The 17,789-nt window shown below is 42.5% G+C and overlaps 1 protein-coding gene across 4 annotated transcripts in view; it reads right to left on the bottom strand.

Annotated features, from left to right (window-relative positions):
* The window catches only part of LAMA4 (laminin subunit alpha 4), a 150,263-nt gene extending 137,442 nt beyond the window's left edge, over positions 1–12,821 (bottom strand). For 3 of the 4 annotated variants that reach the window (XM_060283746.2, XM_060283745.2, XM_060283744.2), the window contains exon 1: positions 12,238–12,807. In XM_060283746.2, the coding sequence (XP_060139729.1) occupies positions 12,238–12,432 (195 nt within the window). In that variant the 5' untranslated portion in view covers positions 12,433–12,807. Of the gene's footprint in view, positions 1–12,237 lie in introns of all 4 variants that reach the window. The other variant, XM_030882804.3, reaches the window with a different exon arrangement.
* Between the last annotated feature and the right edge of the window lie 4,968 nt (positions 12,822–17,789).

Raw genomic sequence — 17,789 nt, forward strand, 5'->3', positions numbered from 1 at the left:
ACTCAGCAAACTAAGACAGTAAGCAAAACATTTCAAAACCTGAAGCTAGAGGGATAGGAGAAGCAGTAGAGATTCTTGGGCGTGATTATCTGGGGGACCTTCCTTTCTTCCAGGCTAACAGCAGACTCCACAAGTGACTGCTGCTAGCAGAGCTATCCTCCTGGTCCAGCAGGGTGGAGGCTACCTGAGTTTGTTCCAGACAGAATCACTGATGCCTTGCCTGGTTCCTCTCAGCTCTTAATCACTGTGAGCTGAATGAATAACTCACTTATTTCAGACATGTTGTTTTATATAGTGCTTGAAAATTTCTAGGAAAGTCCGTTCTCTAGTAGGTCTGTGTCTTTATTCCTGTCTTACCGCTAGGTTCTTCATGACATTTTTTTTTCTTAAATTCCATATATATGTGTTAGCATACGGTGTTTGTCTTTCTCTTTCTGACTTACTTCACTCTGTATGACAGACTCTAGGTCTATCCGCCTCATTACAAATAGCTCAATTGCGTTTCTTTTTATGACTGAGTAATATTCCACTGTATATATGTGCCACATCTTCTTTATCCATTCATCCGATGATGGGCACTTAGGTTGTTTCCATCTCTGGGCTATTGTAAATAGAGCTGCAATGAACATTTCGGTACATGACTCTTTTTGAATTATGGTTTTCTCAGGGGAAGGGTGAGCTGTGACAAAGTGAGAGAGAGGCATGGACATATATACACTACCAAACATAAGGTAGATAGCTAGTGGGAAGCAGCCGCATAGCACAGGGAGATGAGCTCGGTGCTTTGTGACCGGCTGGAGGGGTGGGATAGGGAGGGTGGTAGGGAGGGAGACGCAAGAGGGAAGGGATATGGGAACATATGTATATGTATAACTGATTCACTTTGTTATAAAGCAGAAACTAACACACCATTGTAAAGCAATTATACCCCAATAAAGATGTTAAAAAAAATTAAAGTTAAAAAAAAATAACAAAAGCAAAGGTTAAAAAAAAATTTCTAGGAAAGAAGTTAACAGCTTATGTGTCTTTTAGGTCTGACTTGAATCCTTTCAGTTGCCAAACTCCATTTCTTTCCATATTTTCCTTTATAAAGAAAAATTTTTAAAGATAAATAGTTTCTAAGACTTCATTCAGTTTTCCTATGATTGACATACTTTGTCTAATCATTTCCCCTGAGATCCTGCTTTTACTACAGTTCAAGTTCTTTCTTTAGCCTTCTATCAAGTTCTTTTAAGTTGTAGGTCCCTAATGTAAACTCAGGATTCCACTGAAATGACTAATGCTTAGCATATTTGAAGATACATAAATACATATACATTCAGATATTATGTCAGTCTTTATTCCTATTATGCCTAAAGAAGAACCTCCTATTGTTATTGAGATGATAGAGTGAGTTTACTCTATAACTTGAAAAACAAGTCAAAGTATAAACATACCACTAATTTAAATGTTCTTTAAATAGACTCATCAGCTTCTAAGACCACTCTGGCATTGCTGGATGATACTGGGGACCCTTGTTAGCTGAGCTATTGTAAGACACTCTGAGATTTAGAAACAGACATTAGAGGGTCATTTACAGGACAGAGATTAAGAGCTTGGAGCCAGATTCCCTAAGCTGTGATCTTGGGTAAATTACTCAACTTCTAGATGACTCAGTTTCCTCAGTGTAGAATAGTGCTAATAGCAGTGCCTTCCTCATTAGCTTATGAGCAAAATTAATAATACACATAGAGCACCTCAAACAATGCCTAGGACACAGCTAGTGCTAAGCAGGTGGTTAGGCATTAAAATCAAAAGGGTGACAGCTGTCCTGTAAGGCTGTTACAGAATAACAAGGGGCCCTCTCAGGGCTGTGGCTGCATCAAGGAGACCTGGAAGGGGCCAGGAGAATGGAGGTGACTCTGCTGATGCAGGAGGAGGCCGAGACCCTGTCTCAACAGCACTTTCCTGGAAATCTCAATCCCTCTAGAGAGGTTCCATTTTGAGGGCTAGCCTTGGCAATTCTCATTCCGGGGAGCTAGCTCTTCCATATCTCTTATCAAGTTTCTTTCTAGTTTAGGCCAGAGACCACACTCCTCACTCCCCGAAGACACACTGTCCTGAATTAGAAAGCTTCCCTTGTTAGCAAGAGAGAACGTTATAATCCCACTATTTCCTAAGAGTCTGGCAATGCCCTGTTTCCAAGAAGGTTCCACAAGTAAATTCTTCCCGTCTCTGCTCCCTTCCCCTCAAGGACACAGATCTCCAGTGGTCCTGTTTCTAGGCTGTGTGTGCTGGGAGTAGGAAACCTTCCTTATCATTTCATGTCTGTCTTTTTTGTCTGTTTGATATCCTCTAAGCATTTTAATAAACATTAAAAATATTATTATTATTCATGTCTTTCTTTAAATTCCCTTCCTGAACACCTGCTGCGTGCGGGCCAGGGTTTCAGGAAGTGATGTTACCTTCTCAGCTCCTCCAGATGCCTTGAAGCAGCAATTTTCTTTGAAGCTTGATTTTTATTCTGAAGTGCACCTTTCCAGGCCGGGGGCTAGTACCCCGGTGGGCCTATGAGCTCTCTTACTAGCCTCATGCAGCCATGATTTGGTTTTATTTTATAGGCCTCTCTATAATTATGTCAAAAATGCTTCCCTTTTCTGGATTCTCAATTTCCTGAAGTCCCATTAAAATCTAAGCCCAGCTGCATTTTAGAGACTAGTGCTTCTTATACTTTAATGTGCATGTGAACAACCTGGGCATCTGGTGAAAATGCTGATTCTGGAGTGGGACCTGGGAGTCTGCATTCCCAGTACGGGTCCACGTGCTGCTGGTGCCGCTGTCCTTGGGCCACATTTGGGGCCTCCACGATTTCGACCCCTCCTCCCCACAGTCATTCACACCCCCAGGGCAGGCTCCCTCACACACTGGCGATTCTGACTTCCAGAAAGGTCCTTTAAAATATTTGCTTCCAAATGTTGCATTCTGCTCAATCTAGAGCAGGCTATCAAATTAAGCTTCCTCTTTACCTTGTCATGAAGGCTTAGTTGGTGGCATTATTGTGTCTACTATAATGCAGTGATTTCAGTTGATGTTTACAGTGAATTAATAATCCCTCACTGGCTCTTCCTTCCTTTTGTGCAGAGTGAAAAGACATTCTCCTCTCTGGACCCTCTGTCACATGTCATTTAAGTTTTAGAAGACTCAGGGACACAAGTCCCCATGTCCCTTATCTCATCCATTGTCATCCTTCTTGTTTTTCCATGTGGAGCTTCATGCTTAGGGTCACCCTGAAGGGTCTGGAGAGGGCAGATGGCAGCAGGAACCCTGGCATGGGAGACCATTAATATTCATTGGACACACTTAGGTGTCTGCACCGGATGCTGGCTGGGAAACCTCCTGGGCGTGTCATCTTGGAAAGGCTCCTGTCAGTGGCTGGGCCAGTGCTCTGTCCTGCAAACCATTCTCAGCTCTGACCCTGAAGGAAGCAGGAAAAAGGACTCTTAAACCATCCCCACCCAACCCTCTTAACCAGATCAGGACCCTGTGTTTCCCTCAGGTTCTGGATACTAAATCTTGGGGTTCTAACTAGGACAGCAGCTGTGACTCTGAGTGATTCCGTTCCTTAGGTCAGCTCCCCTTTAAGTAGTTTATAATTTGATCTATTTATTAGCCAGTTATAGAACTTGGTTGCTTGAAGTAACCTTGATTTTGTTTTGTTCTTTTCAAGCTGTCCCAGGAGGTGAAGGGATTTACCCAGGTTCCTTTAACGGGTAAGGGTAATCTGGCTGTTAGTGGCATGGCCATGAACAAGAATAGTTAGTTCCAGACTCATGGTTCAGTGCTTTTCCCACTCCACTCAATTCTGGGAGACTCTCCTACTGATAATTCAACTTAAGGTTAACTAGAAACAATGAAGAGTAAAGTGATAGTATATTAGAAGTAAACAATTCTTCTCTTAAAGATATATCTGTGTGTATACATATATATATTTTATTAAAAAAATATATTTTACTTAATGATCCCCAGTTCTAAAGCTAAGGATGATTCAGTTGATTGAAATAATTTGAAAGAAAATAAGGCTGGAAGTCAGAAGACATAGTTCCTGGCACTGCTGCTAATGAACTTTGTGTCCTTGAGTGAAGCACCCCAACCCCTCTGAAACCCAGCTTCCTTACCTACAAAATGAGAGGGTTTGAATCTCTCAACTCTCTTTCTAGATCTAACATCCTATGATCCCTTTGATTTTATGGTTCCCAGTGCAAGGTCCAATAGAGTTATACATCCAATAATAACCACCCACTGGCTCCGCATTCAAACACGTCTCCTCTATGCTGAATTCTGTGCTGCAATAGAGGCTTCAGGGCTTGTCCCTGATGAGAGGAATTTCAGGGTGTCTGCTGGCATTGATCACGACAGACAGCAATTCCAAGGGAACAATATAGAATGAGGCAGTTATTCATTCACCACAAAGAAACACTGGCCCATCTCCAGGCATTCAGACTCAGTTCAGTCTCCAAATAACAGGCATTTAGCACCTCACCTGTGACCTGGGGATTAACAGAATCACAGATGACAGAACTGCTCTGCTGCTCCTAGGACTCATGGCATATCGGCAGGAAGAGAGGTTACACTTAGGGCACACTTAGCTTGTCAGATTATATCACTGATCATCAAAGGGAAACATACACACTGTGGCTGTGAACCTTGAAAGGCACTGTGGAATAATTCTGTGTGGAAGAAGCAGCCAGCCATGATTTTAAACCCTGAACTTGTGCTCTGGCTCTTGCAGTGATTCTAGATGGTTCTACAGCCCTGGCATCCCACGGTACAAGGCTTTTTAGACATTTATCTTGCCTTCTGCTTGTGTCTATATTATGCATTCCTTTGGGTCGACATTTGGCTTTACAGAGCTGCTCAGTGCAGTGTGCCATGTTGCAGTTCACTTTGTAAACAGACAACAGTGTTGCATGTAACAGTCACGTCCAAGGTGAGTTTTAGTGAAGACATCTTTGATCTCTAGACATCTTGATTTCCTTTAAAGTAATCATGCCACTCCATGTAATGGAAGGCATAATTTCAAAATAAATATTAATATACAGAATCTGCACTGTGCTCAAGCATCCTTTTAGCTGTAGTATGCAGCATGGATCACTGCTCTAGTCTCCAAGGGGCTTGGGTTAATGCAGCTGTTAATGTTATGGGATTTCTCCAACTCATTGGTTCTCATGGAGTCATAAACATTGATACTTTACTCGTTTTAGGTAAACACTAGATCTCTAGCCTCCAGCAAAACACAACACACAAACTAAGAAATTCCTGGAAGTGAAAAGAGGGCTGTATTACATGTTACTTAAAGTACATTTGACCACCCCCACGCCTTTTTTTTTTTTTTAACAGAATTTGTTTCTTCGTGTATTTTTTTTTTCCGTTATGTAGAGGATTTGGGCTTGAATATGGACAGTTTCCCACTACCAGTCAGCCTCAGAATGCTGTTTTCCCCAAGTTTCTCATGATAAAAAGACTCAGATTCAGAGCTGACTGCCTGGCAGCTGAATTTCATTAAGACTTTGATGGGAAACTTAAGTTGGAATTACAAACATCTGTGGTTAAACTTCCCTTTAGTAAACCATTTCCCAGAATTTAACTTTACCACACTAGGAGCAAAAAGAAAAGCAATTGAAAAAAGAATGCTGCTTTTTGGCAAATGCTGGAGTAGATATTTAAATATTCTTCTATGTGGTCACTATATCTCAGTCAAGTAGCAGATTATTTGCTTTAGAAAACACGAAAGTAATTGTTTGGAAATGCTAAGTTTTGGAACTCAAAGCATGTACTGGCAATCTGATTTTAATGGTTTCTAACCAATCAAATGTCTCATAACTATGTCTGGCCATCATTATATTTATGTGGTTACTTTGAGCAAGGAAAAACCCTAAAGGAGAGGAGTGTTTTTGGCATTATATGCTTCAAGAATCTATGACAAGTCAGATTTTAGAATTTAATTGTGAAAGGGAAAAAAAAGAGGTTATAGTCCTTGTCATAGCAAATATGCTGGGTTTTTTGTTTAGTTTTTTGGGTATTTGGGAAAACTCATTCATTTCTCTTAAGTGCTCAGATTATCCTATTTCTGGGGAAAGGTTATGTTTAAAGAACCATTAGGGATACAATTATTTTAATAGTTAAACTAGTCTCCTTCTTGTCCAGTGTTGGATAATCAGCAAATTTGTAAGCAAAAGTTGAAAGTAATCAAATTTACAGAATAAGCAAAAATTTAGATGAAAATAGACTGATACTACAAATCTGAACTCGCAGGTAGATAAAAGCAGATAATGGAAGAAAAAGGGTGAGGAGGGAGGGAGAGAAGAGAGAATGAGGGCAGACTGAGTTAGCCAGCTTATACACACAATTTCACTTAAATTTCACAAATATCTTGCAAAGAAAATACATTTGTATTCATTTTAAAATCAAACAGACGGAGCCTCTGAAAAATGCACTAATTTGCCTAAAGTCAAACAGCTAGAAAGTAGGGGAGCTGGATTCATAGCACATCTGTCTGGCTAGATGCCCACATTGTGCCTTTGATGAAAGGTGAATTTCAAATGTCGTAAAGCAGAGGACTGCAAATAAACAGTCCTCAGATGTGCTTCCCACAGGGCATTAAAAAAACTGAGTCAGCAATTTCACTTAAGAATCCAGATTCTGTCTTCTTGTAAAAAAACAGAAGGCCTGGCAACACAGAGAGGTGGGTGCCCTCTGGAAGAGGCATCCCGTCCTCTGCTGTTGCTTGGGCCCCACCACTCACAGGATGTGTTCCTTTCCCTGCCCAGTTATTTTTTGCTCGGCCTCCGTAAAAATCTGAGTTTTAAAACTGTCTCTGTTCCATAGGATCAGCAATTCCACGTCTAGGTATATACTCAAAAGGACTGAAAGCAGGGACTCTGATGGATAATTGTAGACCAATGTTCATAGCAGCACTATTCATGGTAGCCAAAAGGTAGAAATAACTCAATGTCCATCAACAGACAAATGGATAAATAAAATGTGATATTACATACAGTAGAATATTATTCAGCCTTAAAAGGGAATGAAATTTGGGCAAATGCTACAACATAGATGAACCTTGACCACGTTATGTTAAGTGCAATAAGCCAGGCACAAAATGACAAATACTGTAGATTCCACTTATATGAGATACCTAGAGTAGTCAGATTCATAGAAACGGAGAGTAGAATAGTGGTTGCCAGGGCCTGGGGAAAGGCTAACAGAAATTATTGTTTAATGTGTATTGAATTTGAGTTTGGGAAGATGAAAGTGTTGGAGATGATGGTAGTGATGGTGATGGGTGGCGATGGATGATGATGAATGGTGAATTACCTAATACCACTTAAAAATGGTTAAAATAATAAATTTTGTGTATATTTTACCACAATTAAAAAAAACCATTTCTTCTGGTTAAATCTGAGAGCTCTGGTATTACAGCAAATGGAATTCTGTTTTCCAGCGGTTTTATAATAAATTCTGTAAGATAGGCCATGTAATTTATGCTACTCATCTAGCAAGCACTGCATAAATGATCTTTGAATGGTATTTTATATATCTTCACTTTAAGAAATTATCAAACTTTGACTAAAATTGTTCCTACAGATAGTTATATTTACCTCACCACATTTTTCTAGATATTCTTGCACAGTTGAATTACTTTCATAAACTCCTTCCTAGCTGGGCCACTTACCAGGCAGGTTGCCTGGGCAAATGCTTTGTGCCTCAGTTTCCACGTTTGCAAAATGAGATAATAAGTACGCCAATCCCACTGAACTGTTATGAGGGTTAAAGGAAATAACTCATGGAAAGTGCTTAGACCAGTGTCTGGCACGTGGTAAATACTCAATGAGTGTCATCCATAAGCCACGCTATTATTATTATTACCATTACTGTATTCCAGTCCTTCTAAAATAATGTTTCCCAGGAACTTTCTTTGGTGTTTGGTGAGTAAGTGGCTGTGCCCTACTGGCCTAGCCCAGGAGTAATACTTTTTCCACAGTAGCCCCATGGCACTTAGCTGATAGCTGCTCTTACAGAACATAAATTCATTCTGCTTTATATAGTGGCTACGTGTATATTTTTCTGTCTTAGATTGCTTACTCCTTGAGGGTAGGGATGTGACTCTGCCTTCTTTCTGTCCCGCCTGGTGCCTGCTTTATTACTGTGTACATGGTAGGTCTCCAAACCTGCTCTTTGGATGGTATTAAGTGAGTGAAATAATGACTGCATGCCAGGCTGGGGGTGGGGTGTGGGTGTTAAATTACCAACTGCTCTGTTGAACAGCGGTATAGAATGATGGCCTTAGGCCAGTGACTGGAAGTCTTGATGTTGTTCTACAAAGCCTTTCTCAAAGTAAGGGAGCAAGATAAGGCAACGGAAAGCAGATAGTGAAAGGGATCTGAGCTGTCTTTTAATAAACATACTACAATCCTTTAGTGGCAGGGCACCTAACTACGTGTTGGAGCATGGGATCACAGATCAACCATGAAGGGTGTCTAGAAGAAAAGTCCCGCAAAATTAGTCTAGTTCATATTGCTTTTTTTTTTCTTAGCAAGCAAGTTTGTCTAGTGTGAGGTACATTTGTGGTTCATGGGGCACGAATCTTCTTGGAGGGAAGCTAAGAACAGCAACTGCAAAATCCAATCAGGTTATCAGGAGATAAACTCCTGGTTTCCCCTCTCAGGGAAGTTTGCTCAGTATTGTCAATTATTTCCCTTATTTTCTCAATAATCTACCAAAGGCAGTAACAGCACCGTCGCCTTCCACTACCTCCCGCTTTGCCCTTCCAGCAAAGTCCCCACTCCTCTCTGAGTCTCTGGGTGGCTTCTTTCCAGCCACGAAGGATATAGACAATAGGGATATGGCAATATTAAGTAAAATAGCACCATAAAATAAAGTTCTGAGAAATATTCCCAACTAAGGGTTTCTTTTAATCAACCTCTAACCTGTGTTCTTGACCTTGTTTAACTCCTGCTTCTTTTTGATAAACAAGAATGTCACTCTTCCTAAGGACACTCTGATACCCTCTCCTGGGGGACTGTTCCCATCTCCATCCCTGCGTCCCCTCCCATTCTTCTGCATCTCCGTATTGGCCAAGAAGACTTTTGCCTAGTTTCACTTGCTATAATGTGTATAATAAAATTAAGTCTTTCTTTTCTTAAATGTGGAATATTAGGATACTAAATACACTTTTTGACACTACCTAGTTTCCCCTTTGTCCACCCCCACCTGCTGAGAATCATTGTTCTCACCATATACTCAGAAATAATGGACTCAGTAAATTATCTGCTTGTAAAAAAGCAGATAGTAGGAAAATCCTACCAACTAGCACCCATGGTGCTCCTGTTTTCAAATTCTCTGCATCCTGGAGGAGCTTGTGCTTATTTTAGAAGGAAAGGAGGGGCGTTCCTTCTTGGTCAGCCCATGCTTCCCATCCTTTTATTCAGTGCATGTTGAATGTATTTGTTCTCCTAACCCACACTGTGCACCAGTATGCCCTAGTCTGTGCTGAGGGTGGAGAGGATGCCAGTCCTGCTATGGAGGGGCGTGGGAGAGCCTTAGGAAGGCCGTCAGCCTAGCACCTCCCACTGCTCCATGCTTGCTTTACTAGTTTTCTTTCTTCCCTTTGAAGGAGAATTGAGGAATGACCATTTATATATATATCCGATTCAAATAAAATGAATGTATTTTTAGAATATCCTTCCATCCACCTCTCCAAACGCCCGCGAATAATGTCTTGTATGAGTCCATGTTCTCTTTTTCTCTACAGATGAAATATAACCTCCTGAACCAATTCAGTGGAGTGGTTGTACCATGTTATTAAATCTCCAGAATGTATTTGCTTTCAGGTCTCCTTACTGGCTATAAAAAGCATGGGAAACCCGAATGGTGGGGCGTTGGAATCGCTGTGGGACTGCAGGCTGACTGGAGGGCATTATGTGAAACTATGCAGTGGGAACATAATTACCCCAATCCCACCCTTTCTACATCATATGACCCTCCGGAATGACTAATAGATTCTTTCTGTTTCCCTAAACCAGAAGACTCAACGGGCATTCTGGACCTATTAGTCTCTGACAGTATTACAAATTTAACACACTACATGACATTCTTTTTGATTGGAAGGATACAGACAAGCAATATTAAGTAAAATAGCACCATAAAAATAAAGTTCTGAGAAATATTCCCAAATAAGGGTTTCTTTTAATCCAACTAGCCATGTATTTTTTATAATAATAATAAAGACAACACGTAGGATATATTAAGCATTTATACATGTTAGTCACTGTGTTAAGTCCTCTATGTATTTTATCTAATTTCATCACAGTAACTGTATGAAATATGAAGTAGACATCAATAACTTATCTAAGTCTCAGTTTCTTTATCTGCAAGTTGGGCATCTGTAGTTTGCCCAAGGTAAGGAGCAGGCAAGCTGAAATTTGAACTTGGGACCATCAGACTGCAAAGCCTGCAATCTAAAACCCTCTGCTGTGCTGCCTTCATATTATTTCACTGAACATACGAGTATATAAGCAGTTGCTCAGGGTTTCAGCAATAAATTTAAGTTTCCCTAAAAAATCAAATAATTATTTTCTTCCGTTTTGTGAGATGAGAGTTACAAAAAGTTATGTGTGCCTGTCTTTTTAGAATTAGCAGGTAAAAAGATAGGATGCCTAGATAAACTGAATTTCAGATAAACAGTGAAAAAAATTTTATTATAAACACATCCCATGAAATATTTGAGACATAACCAAAATCTATTTGTTGTTTATCTGAAATTTAAATTTAATTGGGTGTCCTGTATTCTATCTGGCAATCCTACTCTTAAGCATTTCATTCTGGAACTTTCCACTCAAAGCAACAGGTGGAGATAATGCTTCCTGGGGGGTTGATTCCAAGCCTGTAGAGAAGTGAAGCCTTCTCATTGTGTGGAGTGTCTCCTGGTCTGGCTTCTCCCCATGTCTGAGTACAAAGTTGAGCAGAAGGCGTGCCCCTCTTTCTCATGGGGATTACATTTCACACCACAATGGGAGTTGGTATGCTCTGGCCCTACCCATCCTCCCCTCATTTTGGGGTGTGGATAGGGCTCACTCCTGGAGAAGGACCATCTTCATGCATATTATCTTATCAGTAGTTTAATAACTATGGTTATACTAACAATTAGTAGGACTAATGGCAATAATCCAGACTTCAGTGCTGTTAGAAATGGCACTAGAAATGCATCAATGGCATTAGAAATGTATCAATCCACATAACTGCTTTGGTTCTATAGTTGCTGTAATCATAGCTATGGGTGTGTGTGTGTGTGTGCATGTGCGTGTGTGTGTGTGTGTGTGTGCGCATGTGTGTGTTGTTAGGTCAACTGCTCTTTCCTTTCCCATGAACTTAGGTGACTTCATTTTCCTCCTATTTAGCATCTCCCACGCCCTGGACATGCTGTTGTCCGTCTCGGCTCAGGGGGTTCTTAAATCACTTACTCTGGATTCATCCACCTTTACCCAGTTTCTACACTTTGGTTATGCTTTTAACATAAACGCTTTTGCAAGGGATTCAAACAGCAGCTCTTTGAATAAGCATATCATCAGTAGCATATCTCCATCATTTTTACATTTGGGATGGGGCTTGACTTTCATCATGACTTCTTGTTTCTGGAATATAATGGCTTGTGTCTATTTAAGGTATCTGCTCTGCAGTTTCCTAACAGCTTCTTTAGTGCCCTCACCCACTCTTCACCCTCCCCTCTTGCAGAGGACCTTCTGTTTAATTTGTGACAAAAAGATTAGTCCTGCAGTATTGTTCCCACTGTCCTAACATCACAGAGGAGCAGGAAGCCAGTGACAGGGCACACACATTAAGTGGTGTGGCTTGACAAAAATGACTCTATTGGGACGTAACAAGCGGCAGAAAGTCACTGACGTGCTACTGCAGCCCCAGCTGAGAGTCTAGCCTACTAACTCAGAGTATGCAGGACACATGCCCTTTTACCAGTTTGAACAGGGATGTGTTCCAAAGCCTCAGCTCTCAAATCACAAAGTCCAAATCCAACGTACAAAGTAAAACTCTTTATTTCAAGTTTCTGAACTGACCCGTCCAGGTGAAACTCATAAGGCGGGTGGGGAAGGGAAAGGGGGTGGGGAGAGAGGGGGACACAAGTGTGACACACACAACACGGGGCACAGGTGCCCCAGCAGGGTGACAATGGCAGGGGCACTGTACCTTGGCAGCAGGCGGCAGGCTTCCGGGAGCCACGCGGGCCTCGATGGTCTCAGGCGGGTCTAGTTGGCCGAACGCTGAGCTCCCTTCAATGTCAAAAGGAGAAGCGCTGTCGTCCTCAGACGCGGCGCGGGAGCAGGCGGCGCCCCAGAGGAGCCACAGGGGCAGGACTGCGTACCAGGCAGAGCTCAAAGCCATCTCTCCGCTGACATCCGACAGGGCTCTTCCAGGGGCTCGGCCACTGTTGGTCCTCGCCGGTCCCCCCTGTGGTGCAGCGGTGCCTCACTTATTTTACCTTCTGTGCGTCTGCAGTATCCAGATGTGGGAACTCAAGGCAGCCCAGGGAGCAACTTAGTAGAAAAAGGAAGAGTGAGAGAGTAAGCCAGAGCCTGCTCCACCCCCCTTCTCTCTCTCTCTCCTCTTTCTGTCTTCCCTCTCCGTTTCTCTCTCTCACTTTCTCTCTCTCTCCCCAGAGGCTCTCGCTGCAGAATGTACAGATGGATGGAGCTTAAAGCTCAGCATCAAGAGGCGGATGCGTTTGGGGCGAGCCCCGCGAGCGCCGGCCACCTCCTTTCCCTGGCGGTCGGGATTGAGGGCTGCGCTGTCCTGGCTTCCTTCCCACACCCATTTTCACCACTCCCTTTTTACCTTCACTTCCAGGCCCTCCCCCTCCAAGCTGGTCTTTCAGACACCGTGGCCGGGCCTTTCCTGGCGGCCTCCCCCCCCCCTCAGTTTGGAGCCCCTCCAAGGGCCCCAGATGAATATTCAGCTTTTGTGATTGCTTCCTCACATCTCTTATTTATTTAGCCAAGGTGCCGGATGTCTTGTCTATATTTATGTACATCTTTTATGTGGCCCTGATAGTTTGCAGTAAAGTGGGTGGAAAAGGGATTCCTGGGCTGGAGCCGGAGGTGGATGCTCTCAGATGGCAGAGGGGGAGGGCACCCCCTTTCTTGGGCAGTGTTTCTCATTTTCTAGAGACAGGCTGCTGCACTCTTTGTGCTCATACCTTCCCTGGAGACTGGCTGGCCACGCTCTTCCCCCTGACAGTCCTCACCCAGAGGGCTCGGGAGAAGAACATCTTTCACTGCAGCACTGGAAAATGACTTCATTACTCAAATGCATGAACTTTTATTTACAAAGAACATCTTGTTTTCGTCCTAAAGAGGTGCTTTGTAAGGGGCCCGGAACAAGGCTTGCAGTGTATGAGCCTGTCAAATATACTGCCCACAGCTCCGACCTCTTCCTTTTGCCCTGTAATCTCATGCCTACTACATCTGTCTGTCATGTAACCTTTCCAAGGCTTCGGGGTGAAGTTGAGCTACAATTATGTGGGGTACCAATGTGGATGGGTCAATGGCCACTAGATACTGATAGCTGATAGATAGCTTTGCATTCATTGGCTTCATAAGGAGCTTTAAACATTCCCACAAGACCCAAACATGTTTTAAAAAGGATTAAGTGAGACAACCATAGAATAACACTTAAGTTTCTAGGTGTTTGAAATCACTCACAATCATGCAACTAAGCATTTCAATGAAGTCTAATCATTAGCTCTATTTATAGGACAAAAATCGTTTTATCTAAGGATAAACAAAGCAGCCATTTATTTTGCACCTACAATATGCCAGATACTTTGCATGTGTTATTTGCAAGCCTCATAGCATTTTTGCAAAATAGGACTATTATTTCCTTTTTATAGGATTAAAAAGGGAGGTTCTGAGAGACTAAGACATTTGCCCAAGTCACACAGCTGCTAGAAAGCTGGCCCCACTCCTCACTGATTCCAAAACTATCTTGCACATTTACACCACACTGAAACTCATGAAATAAAGTCCACAAATTCAGAGATAGAAGAGATTGCACTAAAAATTTCACAAAAATCCCAATTTTTTGAGTACTTTCTAGGTGCCAAAAAGTTTGCATAAATTATCTCATTTATTTCCCTCTTCACTATAATGAGATAGGCGTTGTTATACACATTTGGTAATGGGTACGTGGTAAAAGTACTACTAAAAGAGGTAAATCTGATGCTAAGGTCATTGGTGTTTTCAACAACAAATTGGTATAATACAAAAGTGCCAAAGCTGGAAGAAGCAAAAAGTTTTCATATTTCCCAAAGCGTCTGTAATGTTTTCAATTCAAGATATAAAAATAGTATTGCAATGAACCATTAAGCTAAATTATGATCATCTTCTTCCACATAAACTGGTTAACCCACTAAATTAAGTAAAAGAACTTAAAAATATATGTTTGGTTTGGTTGGTTCTTCAAGAGACTTACATTGGGAGACAAGATGGCCAGACTCTGAAGAGGAAAAAATGATGCTCAAATATCCTGTCCTATTCTCGCTTTGAAAAAACTTTAAATAATAATTAATAACAATAATGGTTTAGGTACATATTATATTCTGACTTCACATATAGACCTTGTCAGTACACAAAAGCTGTTCACATTTGCTTCCTGCTGGATTATGTCCTGTTCTTCGTTAAATGTCAATTACTTGCACACTTTTCCCTGCTTGCCTCTTTTCCCTGCTTGCCAGGCAGTGTCAGGTTCTATGAGAGGCCTGAGCAGTGGGGGTAGGAGTGCATTTATTCAAGACCTGTGAACTTTTTGATTAAATATATGTTTCTAACTCTTCCTCCTCATCTTTCTGCAGATAGTATTATTAGTTTTGAGGCAAAACAGCAAAATACACAAGAAGCATGGGTTTTGTATGAAATAAATTAGGCTGCAAATCCTAAGTCTGTTTACAGTGGTTCTGGGAGCTTGACAGAACTTAGTCTCTCTGGGTGTCAGTTTCCTCATCTGTAAAATGGGATAATGATGCCTCTTTCATGAGTAGTAAATGAAATAATGTGAATAAAGCATTAACACAGCCTGGCATATAGTCAACTGCTCAATATTTACTATTTAACTAACTGTATTTTAAAGTCTTAAAAAAGCGCAGAATCATTATTTTTAAAGAGAAAAAATAAGCATGTTTATTTATCCTGTGACTTGGGTAACCTCCTGTTTGCTGAGAATAGCCGTTCACATTTCTGGCTGCTACTTGGGACTTCCTTGTATTAACCATGAATGAGGCATCTTAGAGTGACAGAGTCAGGCGAGGAGGGAGACTGGCTGACTATTTTATAGCAAGTTGGAAGGCACTAGAACAAAGGTAATAATCACCAAAGGGCCACCCCAAGACCATCAAAGGCCTGAGTGTGGGAGGATTTTATTCCTGCTAACACTACAACTGCAGAGTGTCTCCAGTATGGCTGCTTTCTTATCATGACCCTCCTTCTCTCCCTCTCCAGGCATTCAGCAAGTACTTTCATGTCCACTCTCTCCTTTGGGACCCCCACCTACCCCATGATGGAAGGGGTACTGCTCCATCATTCCCAACGCACAGAAGAGAGCATGGCATTATGACAGGCTAAGAGGTTAAATGGCAAGGACACTAGGCCGGTTACTGCAGGCTGAGGGCCCCATGCCTTCTGACTCCCAGACCAATGCTTTCCTAACCAGACCAAGCTATTTTTAGTTCTGGCAGCAGCAGATCTGGTGGTTTGGAGGCTTTATCAACAGAGGGTTCTGGAATTCTCTTCTGAGTCCCCTGCTGCAGTTATCAACAGATCAAGGCTGCCCACTCCCTTCAGCACTTGGCTGTTGGGCCTGTCCATAGTGTCCAAGGATCTGGCAAGGGTGTTGTTAATGTATCCCATGTGCCCTTCTGCAAATAGAAAGTCGCGTCAGATGCTATTTAGGATTTTTAAGTGCTAATCTTGGACATAATTAGACAGGGGATTGTTGTGGGGACTGTGTACTAGTGACAATTTTATGATGAGATTGGTCAGAGAAGCAAGATGCATTATCCCTGCCATGAGGTGTCTAACTTATAGTCAAGTGGCAGGAAAGTAAGGAGGGAGATGGGGGTCTCTTTTTCTGTTCACACTCCTCTCCTCTCTGGCCAGGAGTCTCCTCTGTGAATGACTCTGGTGGGAGTTCAGGCCACCGGAGCAACAGCGAGAATGCTGGGAGAGGATAAGTCTTCTAAAAGTGGTTCTTTTCCCATCAGTTTGTTCAGGCTTTTGTTCAGGGTGTGGGTAGTATGTGCTCCCTATGCTTTGTCTCCTGACTATGACACTTGTCACAGCCTCACCTGGCTTTTAGCATGTGCCACCTGCATCCTTTCCATCCATCCATCCAGTATTTATTTATTTAATTTATTCATTAATTCACGTATTCATTTATTTAATCAGCATTTATTGAACACTTCAGTATGGCATGTGAAATGCTGAAGGTAAAATAATAAAAACATGATCCTGACTCTCAAGGAGTTCAGAGTCTGGTGGGACAGACCATGAGTAGACCCTGTAAGCAATGCAAAGTGATTAACATGGATTGAAAGCAGAAGAACAAGCCCTTTACTGGAGCTCGGCAAGGGAGTGTGGGAGAAGGCTCCAGAGGGGGGAACTGTGTTGTCTTAACTGAGGGGAGGAAGGGAAGAATGGTGGTCCAGGGGGAAGAACTGTATGTGCAGAGGGACAAATGTGCCACAGCCCCGATGCCACAGGAGGGTGAGAAGGCCGTGGGATTTCCAAAGGCTCTTTGAGCCTCCCTCTTCACAGCCCATAGTCATGGCCTTCAGGGCTGTGAGACGGAGCCCGGTGAGAAGACACAGCTTCCCCGCCTCCTACTGGTCTCTCAGCGCCACAGAGGGATCCTCCCAAAATGCAGATCTGAAGACTGGAGAGCTGTTCACAGTCCTACTCACGTCCTGATCGAAAGCCTGAGAAAAGTGTTGGGAGGAAGAACAACTTTTTTAAAAATAAAAAAATTTTAAAAATTTCATTGTGGTGAGAACACAACAGGAGACCTACCCTTGTTTTGAAGGGTACAATGTGGTATTTTATCTACAGGGAAGAACCACTTTTAAAAGCTCCGTCCTCTCCCAGCACTCTCGCTGTTGCTCCTCCTCAGGTGGCCTGAACTGCCACCAGAATCGTTCGGAGACGTGTGGCCGGAGAGGAGTGAGAGCAGAAGACCCCATCTCCCACCTTAACTTCCTGCCACTTGACGGTCAGCTGGAGACCTCATGGTAGGGGTGAGCTCATGCTTGCTTCTCTGACCAATCCCATCATAAAATTGTGATCGTTTTTTTTTGTTTGTTTGTTTTGTTTTTTGTGGTATGCGGGCCTCTCACTGCCGTGGCCTCTCCCGTTGCAGAGCACAGGCTCCGGACGCGCAGGCCCAGCGGCCATGGCTCACAGGCCCAGCCGCTCCACGGCATGTGGGATCTTCCCAGACCGGGGCACGAACCCGTGTCCCCTGCATTGGCAGGCGGACTCTCAACCACTGCGCCACCAGGGAAGCCCGTGATCGTTTTTTTTTAAGTGAAAAAATTTAAGCCCAGGAATGACATGCTCATATTTTCATTTAAAGAGTTTAAAAAGTACCAAATATAATAATTACAGTAAAATAGGAAATTACAGCTATCACACAAGAAGGAAGTGAGGGGCACCAGGAATCATACCACTCTGGGGCAATGACTGACAACACTGAAA

Source organism: Globicephala melas, chromosome 14 (genome assembly GCF_963455315.2).
Source record: "Globicephala melas chromosome 14, mGloMel1.2, whole genome shotgun sequence".
In the NCBI taxonomy this organism is placed as follows: Eukaryota; Metazoa; Chordata; class Mammalia; order Artiodactyla; family Delphinidae; genus Globicephala; species Globicephala melas.